Below are 12,184 nucleotides of genomic sequence, written 5' to 3'. Positions count from 1 at the left end.
CCCCCCCCCATCCCCGGGGTCTAGTGAACCATTTACCCATGCCAATCAATATCAGACTGATGTAGAGCGGCCATAATCAGCAGTTTTGAGTCGTATCCTCTGATGGTGCTAAGTCTCCACGGACGCGTGTGTTAATATCATAACTGGCCAGCTACATAATAACAATCAACCCAACACCCTTGGTCAAATTGTGTAGACTTGTCTGAAATACAGACTACAGACAACTTTCAGGAACAGCGCAGACCATGTACATGTTATAACAAACCATATTTGTGCAGCGAGGACCATGTACATTTTATAACAAACAATATTATAGAACAGCGAGGACCATGTACATGTTATAACAAACAATATTAGTACAGCGAGGACCATGTACATGTTATAACAAACAATATCAGTACAGCGTGGACCATATACATGTTATAACAAACAATATTAGTACAGCGAGGACCATGTACATGTTATAACAAACCATAACAGTACAGCGAGGACCATGTACATGTTATAACAAACAATATTAGTACAGTGAGGGGACCATGTACATGTTATAACAAACCATATTAGTACAGCGAGGACCATGTACATGTTATAACAAACCATAGCAGTACAGCGAGGACCATGTACATGTTATAACAAACAATATCAGTACAGCGTGGACCATGTACATGTTATAACAAACAATATTATAGTACAGCGAGGACCATGTACATGTTATAACAAACAATATTAGTACAGCGAGGACCATGTACATTTTATAACAAATAGTATTTTTTCTACCAATAATAAACAATATTTGTACTACCAATAATAAACAATACCAAGTACAGTGCGGACCACATAATAAACAATATTAGTGCTACCAAGTACAGTGCGGACCATGTAATAAACAATATTTGTGCGACCAAGTACAGTGCGGACCACATAATAAACAATATTAGTGCTACCAAGTACAGTGCGGACCACGTAATAAACAATATAAGTGCGACCAAGTACAGCGCGGACCACATAATAAACAATATTAGTACTACAAAGTACAGTGCAGACCATGTAATAAACAATATTAGTGCTACCAAGTACAGTGCGGACCACATAATAAACAATATTAGTACTTGAATGAACAGTAAAGACACTGTTATAGTAAAATATTCTTCTTTTAGAAACATAACTCGTCCTCAATTCGAAACTCAAGAGAAGAGATGACCAGACAACACTAGATTGGGACTCAAACCTAGGATCCTCTGAACTCTGGACAAACGCTGTAACAATTGAACATTTCGCCAACACCCCTGAAATTTCACAATGAACTATTCCAACATTTGAATTGGAAGAGTTCAAATGTGTCTTTAGGGGTGAATGAGTTTAACAAGTGACCAGTACCTTCTGTCTTCTATCACTTTAGCATTGCTCAAAATATTCTGTCATCATTTTAATATGAAGTTCATTTTGATTACAATACTTTGGGGGAAAAAGAGCAGACACTGACATTTCAAACTACCACCAGACATTGACATATGCTACCTCAAACTCACCGTACATCAGTCATGTTGTCTTACGCATTAACTTTTTAGTTGATCATTATCATTATTTTATGATATTCCCAGAAAATATATTTTTACAATGGATTTGGGACCTAAAATTGCCTTTGGTGAGCATACACTGACATTGTCTCCTTAATCTTTTGATTTAATGTAATATCTTCTTTCAATCTGACAGTCATTGTGTTCACTTCATTCTTACTGAATTTACTCTCACATTATTACTGTTTACCAGGAACCTTCCACCGCATCAAACTTTCGCCCTACGCCGCAAACTAAACTGGAAGAACGGAAGGTTTAAAAGGCTAGAAACAAAGTAAACTAACTTTCAATTGTTGGGATAACTTTTTCCCTTTGTCAGTAATATTTGAAGATAACAGAAGTTTGCCATGGTAAGGCTGACATTGTCTACGAAGTGTAGGAGATGGTACATATGACAGTAATTCACAAGTGAATTTTGATTTGGGGGTATACAATACACAGTCTGTCAGAATTAAGATATATTTCCTTTCTAAACAAGAAACCCCCTCTTCAGTGAAGGGTACAATTTAACAGTCATATTTATAAAGCCCCTCCCCCTGCTTGTCCCTAGACCAGTAATACCATCTCAATAACCCACAACTTGTCACAGGGTCATATTTACTCGTCTGGACCCACATTCAAAGTATTGTTAACTCCTATTCAAGCTTTATCAAATCTACTGCAAGAATTGTCAGCTTCCATTTAAGTTTTATCAAATCTACAATAATTATAATGCGTATAATGAAGGCACACATATACCCGACACTCCACATTTCATGACATTCAGCTGATATTCTGAATTAAAATATAGCAATGGAGAACGATTTCTGGGGTACAAGTGTAATATGGATGACATCAGGCAAGCTGACTTATCATCGCAGAAGCAAGCTCATCGCTAAATTTTTGTAATATTAGGTTGTCCTTTATGGATCTGAATTCTTAAGACGGTAAAACAGCAACAGGCAGTGTGAGACGTAGCCAAATACTACAACGCGTCATGCAAAGGGGGTAAAACAGCAACAGGCAGTGAGAGACGTAGCCAAATACTACAACGCGTCATGCAAAGGGGTGTCACCAGCTAGCATCACACCATCGTGTGAAGACAGAAATGATTTCAAAGTTACGGCTTTATAAATATATACAGGGTTCAAAACCTTTCAGGATAGGCAATTCTCACATGTCACTTTGACTTTGTGATTCATATTTACATATTTTCTCCCGTGCTGCACTATCTACAAAACAGGCAACTACAGGGGATGGAGGGCTGACTGGATGGTAAAGGAACAAGATGTGGATGCATATTGAACTAAATTTCAAGGCAATATGAAGCATACCTGGGAAATGATGAACCAGAGTTCGAGGTTGAACAACGAATGGAGGAATGAACTTGAGTTGGAGGAAAACAATTAACAAGAAGGGAAACAATGGTAAATCAGATGAAGAAGTATGATGAACCAGTGTTGAAGGATTGGTGAATCAGAGTTTGAAGAATGATGAACTAGAGATGGCCGAGTAAAGACAGAGTTGAGGGAATGATGAACTATAATTTGAGGAATGGTGAACTAGAGATGGCTGAGTAATGACAGAGTTGAGGGAATGATGAACTATAATTTGAGGAATGGTGAACTAGAGTTGGAACAATTATGAATCAAGAGTTGGAAGAATGACAAGTTAGAATTGCAAGAATGATGAACTGAATGAGAATTGATTAACCTGTGTTGAAAGTACAAAGAACAAGAGTTTGAGGAATGATGAACCAGAATCTGAAGAATGATGAATCATTGTTGATAGAATGATGAACCACAGTTGAAGGTTGCTGAATGATAAACAAGAGATGGCTGAATGTTGAACCACAAATAGAGGAAAGATGAACCAGAATCTGAAGAATGATGAACCAGAGTTGAAAGAAAGATGAAATCATTGGTGATGATGAACCACAGTTGAAGATGGCTGAATGATGAACTAGAGATGGCTGAATGTTTTACTAGAGATCGCTGAATGATAAACAAGAGATGGCTGAATGATTTACTAGAGATGGCTGAATGATGAACAAGAGATGGCTGAATGATTTACTAGGGATGGCTGAATGATGAACTAGAGATGGCTGTATGATTTACTAGAGATGGCTGTATGATGAACTAGAGATGGCTGAATGATTTACTAGAGATGGCTAAATGATGAACTAGAGCTGGAAAAATGATGAACTAGAGGTGGAAGAATGATGAACTAGAGATGGCTAAATGATGAACCAGAGTTGGAAGAATGATGAACCAGAGTTGGAAGAATGATGAACCAAGATGAACCAGAGCTAGAAGAATGATGAACAATAGATGGAGATGGCTGAATGATGAAATAGAGATGGCTTAATAATGAACTTGAGTTGGAAGAATAATGAACCAGACTTGGCAGAATGATAAACTAGAGATGGCTAAATGATGAACCATAGCTGGAAGAATGATGAACCAGAGTTGGAAAAATAATGAACTAGAGATGGCTAAATGTTGAACTAGAGTTGGAGGAAGGATAGCCAGTAATATAAAGATCACTTACTTTGGGCAACAAGCATCATTCTTCCTTTCTTTTTTCCTTTCTGAAAAATACAAAATTGAATATTTCCTGAATAATTAAGTATATTTTTGTTATCTTTATGTATTTTGACATTAAATTTGATAACATGCTGAAGCTTTACAATGTAGGCTTGGATATAATAGTGATACAATTGTATTGTTTCACAGATAGTGACTTATGGCAATATTGGCTTTAAAATTTAATTTTGAGAGACAACACTTTCCTTGGTTTTCTAAAAGAAAAATGTTGATAGTGTTTTACAGTGCTGTGGTAAAGAGATGCATTTTTTTATTATTTTTATTTAAACATTGTTTGAAGGAATGCTTTGTAGTTCAACATTGTTTGAAGCAATGCCTTGTAGTTCTATAACAATGTTTGAAGCAATGCCTTGCAGTTTTATAACATTGTTTGAAGCAAAGCCTAGTACTTATAACATTGTTTGAAGCAATGTCTTGCAGTTTTATAACATTGTTTGAAGCAATGCCTTGTACTTATAACATTGTTTTAGGCAATACCTTGTAGTTTCATGACATAATNTTATAACATTGTTTGAAGCAATGTCTTGTACTTTTAACATTGTTTGAAGCAATGCCCTGTAGTTTTATAACATTGTTTGAAGCAATGCCTTATAGTTTTATAACATTGTTTGAAGCAATGCCTTGTACTTATAACATTGTTTTAGGCAATGCCTTGTACTTATAACATTGGTTTAGGCAATGCCTTGTACTTTTAACATTGTTTGAAGCAATGCCTTGTAGTTTTATAACAGTGTTTGAATCAATGCCTTGTAGTTTTATAACATTGTTTGAAGCAATGCCTTGTACTTATAACATTGTTTTAGGCAATGCCTTGTACTTTTAACATTGTTTGAAGCAATACCTTGTAGTTTCATGACATAAATTTATGCAGTGACTTATAATTTTACAACATTGTTTGGAGCAATAACTTATAGGGTTGTTAAAATCATTGTTTTCAATGACTGTTTAAACTTTACAAGTGTTTGAAGCAATGTCTTTTTAAGCTTTATAACAGTGTTTGATGCAAAGACATCTTAACTTTTAAAACACAGCTTGAAGCAATGCATTTCATAACAGCTTGAATAACACCTTTTCTAACTGTATAGCACTGTTTTACACCATTTAATCCTTTCATCTCTAGGTTAACTTTAGTAGACTCTACCATGCATTTACAGGGATGAGTCCATTATGGTCTACAGTGGTGAAAGGGTTATAGCCATCAAGGAATACAACTGTTTTTGATGAAGCAAGCAACACCTTGCTTCTTTTCTAACACCCAGGTTTTTGCAGCAAATGATTTTGATCCAATTTCTTTTTTAACAAAATAACATACGGATCACAGGAGAATACAAGTATAACCGCTCTACGTTGATTCATTTGTAAAAACACCCGATTCTCTACAAGAATTTCTCCCTTACAAGATCACTGTTGTATTTTTACATTAACATGCTTTTAAAAAAGAATTATAGAGTAATTTTAACCATGAGTGTACTCGGGAATACATCAACGTGACTTTCTTGTTCTGAATCCTATTATCAAATTTAAATGGATTTGTCTCTTTAAGATCAACAAAAAAGCTATCTTAAATAATATATTTTTTCTATTCTGTCATTAGTTGCACCAATCTGAACAGATTCTGGACATTGATTATATTTAAACACTAATGTTCATTTCATAGTTAGAAAGGTTGATATTTGAAAGCCTTTTTAAAGAGTTGATTGTTTTTCATTTACATCAAACTTTTGTAAATGCTTGTCCATGTTAATCTTTTGAATGTATAATGCAATGTTCATCAATGTAGCTTATAACGTTTATAATAATATTTGTTTAACAGATGAACATACTTATATGATACTGGCATAAGGATTAAAGAATACAAAATATCTCAATTCAGAGAAATAAAAAATATATCAATAAAATTTAATTAATTCAAGAGTACAATAAGCCAAACAATACTAAGATGGACTGAAGTGCAATGTAAGCCAGTTTACACTAACAGAGTGATAGAGGTTGTCCTGATATGCGTCTGTGTTAGGAACTATCACAAGGCACAGCTTACACAAATACATATATTTGCATTATCCGCGACTCTCCAGGTCCTACGGCTTGTGGTGACTCATCCTCTTAGAAATTTCGATATTTTTTTTGGTGCATAGTGCGTAAAATTTGCATGAATGGAAGTGGTTTGAAATTTAAATTACAGAAATGAGAATTTTAAAATATTTCCAAGCTACAAATATCCACGAATCAGAGGTTTGAGCTGAAGGTTTTTTCAGTCGCTGCAAAATGAAAATCGAAACTCGGTTGCAGTGATGGGCAGCCATGTTTTTTTTAACGATACAATGTAAAAGGGAAGTCACTCTGTTTTACTCGAACTTCAATGGTGTTGCAAACTGCAATCATAAAGGTATGAAATCACATTTTCATATTTAATATAAATTTAATTCAATTCAATTTAAAACCATAACTTTATTGGTTAATATCCCAAACTATCGAGGTTTTAATATCATTTTATAATATCATGTGTCTACTGTGTATAGTATGTGACACATCAGGTAATCACGTCTATGTAACATGGTTTTACCTGAATGTGTGACGGTGTCAACTGTATAACATCATTGTAGACAGGATTTTAACATACCTAGTTCAGTTAATTATACAGGAGTTTGTTATATACAGATTGAGTTCCTAGAGTCAGGCATTTTATTATGAAGAAGATTTTTTTTACATAGATTTCATTATATTCATGTTTTCCTCATATTTATTTAACATTATTTTTTTCATTACATCAAAGATTTCAATATAAAACTTGCAGAACTTCGGGTTAGACAACCAAAAGACATCACCCTTCAGGTTGGCGATTTCTCTGTCACACCCTCAGGGTAGGGGAAGATTCTATTAATCCACTGTAAGGAGGTTTCCAGAAGTTTTTGTATGAGCAGTTGCAGAAGTATCCATCATTAAGTAAATAGTATTAAGGTACTCCGGTATATTATTAATTTCAACTCATTCATCCCTGAAACTTCATAATGAACTATTCCAACCTTTGAATTGAAAGAGTTCAAAAGTGTCTTCAGGGGTGAATGAGTTAATGAGGGTTCCAATTTACACAGGAAGTCACAGAGCCATCCATTATGGAAAATATCTATTATAATCAAGGTTCTATTTTAACAGGTAGACACAGCTGTCCATCTATTATAATGAAGGTTCTGTTTTACACAGGTAGACAGGTATCATCAATTCAGACGGTCAATTATAGAAAATATCTATTATAATGAGCACATTTTACACAGGAAGATATAGAGCTGTCCATTATAGAAAATAGCTCTGTGGGTTTTTAAACCTGAATTTTACAAATCCTGGTCCTTTATGAATTGGGGAAAATATAACATTAATTTTTATCTCAATTGGGAATATATTCATCATTTTTGGTCATTTTGGTAAAGTACTTCTAACTTTTTAGCAAGGGGAAACAGCCTGTATCCGGCTGTAAAACTGAGCAAAATAATCAGTCTATTATCATAATGGTTACTTTTCATACAGGTATCATATAGTCAGACAGCCATTATAGAAAATATCCATTTTATACAGGTAGACACAGGTATATTCTATTAGGAGCTGTTATTATAGAAAATAACTATTATAATGAGAGTTTTAACTGATGTCCCATACATACACAGCTGCCTGACGTTACCTCATACAATAAATTACAAGTGTGTCTGGAATATCAACTTCAGACTTTAAACTCTATTTGACCTCTGAACCTTTAGGGAGTACTAGTTTTTAAGAAACTATACAACACAAGATTTCATCTGTAGCCAAATTATTATCATTCAACGCTATTGCCAGTGTCTCCTGTATTTGGTTATGATGATATAGCAGATCTAAGGTAAAAACTCGTAACCCAGGTAAGACCTCCAGCTACGTAACAGCGCGACCTGCCTAGCGTACCAGAGTTCACCTGAGGTAAAAACACACACAGTAAGTGATATCAAGTGAACCACTACCTGGGTCAATGTATCAGCAACTTCAAATCAACTTACAAATTTCTTTTCTCGATGCGATATTTCTTGCAAAGAATAGAAGATACCCACAGAGCTTTGATATGATGACTGATTTCATTTGTGTATCTATATTTTTGTTAAAATACAGTTTAAATATTATTGAATTATAATAAAAGGCTACAGGTAAAGCGATTAGTGAATTGACAATGCTTTATAACGCCAGGTAAGGGAGACATTATCAGGCGCAGACATCAGTGACTGGCAGTGATAACGTCCTATATGTAACAGGTAGGCCACAAGGCCTAGTGGCGTAATCTCCAGTTTTTTTACCAGTGACTGCCATTGCTGACACAACAGGTAAACCTCCTATTTAATCATATAGATGAGGCCTATACTCAAGCATACTCAAGCATACACAGGCCAAGCCAATCAAGTTATCAGGTTTTCACAAAAGGTGAACTACCTATGTCATCAAGTCAAGCATACACAGGCCAAGCCAATCAACTTATTCAATGTTCACAAAAGGTAAACCTATTTAACCATATCAGCAAGGTTTATAAAAATACACAGGCCAAGTTTATCAACTATTGGGTTTTCACAACATTATGTCAAGGAGGTCTATAATACAGGATACCCAGGCCAAGCCATTAAACTGTTAGTTTGTTTACAACCTCTATAACCTTAACTTACAGTTTGACATGCCAGGTAATTATTGTAAAAGTATCCAGACTTGAGGCCAGGGTGAACAAAGTGTTTAATGATTAAGTAAATACAGGTAACTATGGTGTATATATGGTCCTCAGATTAAGGCCAGGCCAACTGAAGTGTTAGGTTCATATTACTTCATTCAGTTGTGAAGTTTCCAGACTGAGGCAAGGCCAACTAAATTGTTCAGTTCATGTGACTAAACCTATAAATGTACATTCACCTGACAAGATAAACAGGTGGATTGTAGCCATGGTTGATTGAATTCCATGATAAAACAGTCATGCTCTGTTGAAGACAGTTTTTGGTAAAATATCAAACTACTGCATGTTGTATGGATGATTTTGTTTTATTATGTCACGATACGGCGTAAGATAATGGAGTATTGATGATGGTAATTATCCATGGTTATATCTACCTCATTGTTTTAAATTGTTTCATCTGAAATCTGTGAGACCAGACGTTGTACCGACATTTATGTGGTACTGAAACACTGTGGAACATTTAATTTTCAGATTACAGTTGTTAAAGCCACAGTACTATCTCCATTAACTCTTACGAGTTGTCATTTCAGTGAACTTAAAGTGTCATAGAAGTCGACGACGCAGGAACTGTCTGTAGGATCTTCTTACTAAGAACGTGTAGAGTATGTTTAGTGTCTAGTTCCTTACTACTTTAATTCTATCTGGCTTTCATTTCTCCAAAAGGATCTTGGCATCCGCCATCACATGACCTTAGTAGGTTCTATGCGAGTGTAATCTGCTCTATTATCAGTTTGGTTGATAGTTTTGTCAACAGTAAATGCAATGCATCTTGTGGTAACTTTTGATTAAAATTTCATACAGCTGGGTTTGAGCACGTCATTTCAGTTAGGGAATCTCACACTTTTTGAGAAAAAGAGAACGAACTTGAAATGTCAAAATTACAAATGACTAGGTGGCAGCCATCTTGTTCTTCCAATTAGTCTCAAAAGGGAACATACACAACTAAGGGCAATGGGGAACCCTACATGTGGAATTTGAGAATGCAAATAGGTCAAGAAATTTTGAAAAATAGAGATAACAAACTTGAACTGTTATAATCTAAGGTGACAGTCTCGTCCTACACAGCCTTTCTTACCCTGGACAGCTCTATATTACACAGAGAATATCTTACATCACCTGTCTTATCAATAACACTATCAAACATTACCCTGGACAGCTCTATCTTACACACAGAATATCTTACATCACCTGTCTTATCAATAACACTATCAAACATTACCCTGGACAGCTCTATCTTACACAGAGAATATCTTATATCACCTGTATTATCAATAACACTATCAAAACATTACCCTGGACAGCTCTATCTTACACACAGAATATCTTATATCACCTGTCTTATCAATAACACTATCAAACATTACCCTGGACAGCTCTATCTTACACAGAGAATATCTTATATCACCTGTCTTATCAATAACACTATCAAAACATTACCCTGGACAGCTCTATCTTACACACAGAATATCTTATATCACCTGTCTTATCAATAACACTATCAAAACATTACCCTGGACAGCTCTATATTACACAGAGAATATCTTATATCACCTGTATTATCAATAACACTATCAAAACATTAGCGTTTGTCTTATTAACATATCATTTTTGTTGACATGTGATACATATAGGAACTTTAATTTTGTTTTCTTTTTCAGTGATAAGGACTTGGATAAATCTTTTGGACTAATCTAAAAGAAAAAAAACCATACCATTTTCCATGGAAAGCAGGCCAAATTTTGGTCCAAAATTGAACCAATGCTGAGTTTTCATAAGATATCCTCGAATACATTTATGTAGTACCTTGTACATATGGCAGAAAACCCTAAATCAAATTCTACCAGATCAGATATAGGGGGAAGAAATCAAATTATCACCGGAAAATAATTCAGATGTGTATTTTAATGTGTCTGCTACTGTACATGGTCCCAGGGGGAGATGGGAGCCCAATTTGAGCCTGGTTAATTGTGAGATAACTACTCGTTTTAAGAGAGCCTTTTTGACAACATGTAAGAAGAAGTCTGACCTTGGTCACGAGGGACTTCCATCAATTGTTCACCAAGGGAAATATAACTAATCAAATTGCATTTATGTGTCTTAATGTCGTTTCAATCTATCTCCCTAGCTTCCAGCAATACAAGAAAATTAGTCAATCATGTAGTCTTCTTCCCGAAATTGTTAATTTTGAAAAGTCTTTCAAAACGACTTTTTATGCATTTATGCTCATAATTGTTTTGTTTTATTCTAGAATGGCAATGATGTCGGAACCGTGAAAGTAATGCTGAACAAGATAACAAAGCTGAGAAAAATTGAACATGGCTCAATTTTATGCCATCCAAGGGATATACATTTTGTCTACTGTAAGATACTAATACAACTTAATTGGTACCTAGATGTAGTTGAGATATCAAATGTTTTTATAAGTTCAGAAAGACTCGGTGTCCCCCCGGATTCTCACAAAACTGTCCTGGTGTTAGGAATTAGTCGGGGGCTGCCCTTCTGCCAGACCAATCATAGTAAGTTATCTACTATATCATCTGTCTAACGACCTTAAAAGTCTGTACATTGTACCATCAATCTTACACTTTCCAGCCAGCATATTCAGCAAGGTGAAGGTCAGTGATCATCAGAATTGTACCATCGCACTAACTTATGGTTCGAGTCTGATCAAATTTCACTAACGTAGGGGACCAATAAACTAGCTTATAATGTGTTACTGACAAATTACAAGTGGAATTGTGACAATTAAATTATTTTCAAACAAGGTCATTTTGATCATATAGAAAGGATGACATGTATCCCATACATTCCATAAATTAACTCATTAACCCCTGAAATTTTATAATGGACTATTCCAACCTTTGAATTGAAAGAGTTCAAATGTGTCTTCAGGGGTGGATGAGTTAATGTAAATTGATAGCCTCACTGTGACACAGGGTCTAAAGAGTTATGATATTAAGAAGCATCGTTTATATAATGTTATCATTGGTTGAATTATGACCTTACGTTATTTTAAATCTAGACGATTGAAAGTTAATGATGATGTTTCCATTAATTGGACAGACAAATCATGTAATACTTCAATTACTTGAATTGATTAAACTTGACTGTTTCATTGGCTGGACAAATGACCTTGAACAGACAGTTGATTTGACCTTCAGTAGCTTGCCATAGACAACTTTACTTCAAGCACTAAAATCTCCAGTTTTGCATGCACAAATAAAATTCTTTAATTACATTCAAATTTTTATATTGGTATAAAACTTTTTTCAATAGATTTCAAAAAAATG

General features: G+C 34.8%; 1 protein-coding gene across 1 annotated transcript in view; it reads left to right on the top strand.

Annotated features, from left to right (window-relative positions):
* LOC110443467 (cysteine-rich, acidic integral membrane protein-like) overlaps positions 1-12,184 on the top strand; it is a 19,576-nt gene that overhangs the window by 6,705 nt on the left and 687 nt on the right. The window contains exon 2 of the mRNA XM_021487694.1: positions 11,143-11,169. Coding sequence (XP_021343369.1) covers positions 11,143-11,169 — 27 coding nt within the window. The remainder of the gene's footprint in view (positions 1-11,142; positions 11,170-12,184) is intronic.

Source organism: Mizuhopecten yessoensis, unplaced genomic scaffold (assembly GCF_002113885.1).
Source record: "Mizuhopecten yessoensis strain PY_sf001 unplaced genomic scaffold, ASM211388v2 scaffold716347, whole genome shotgun sequence".
NCBI lineage: Eukaryota > Metazoa > Mollusca > Bivalvia > Pectinida > Pectinidae > Mizuhopecten > Mizuhopecten yessoensis.
The sequence above is the reverse complement of the archived record's forward strand: the minus strand, read 5'-3'. Positions and strand labels throughout refer to the sequence as shown.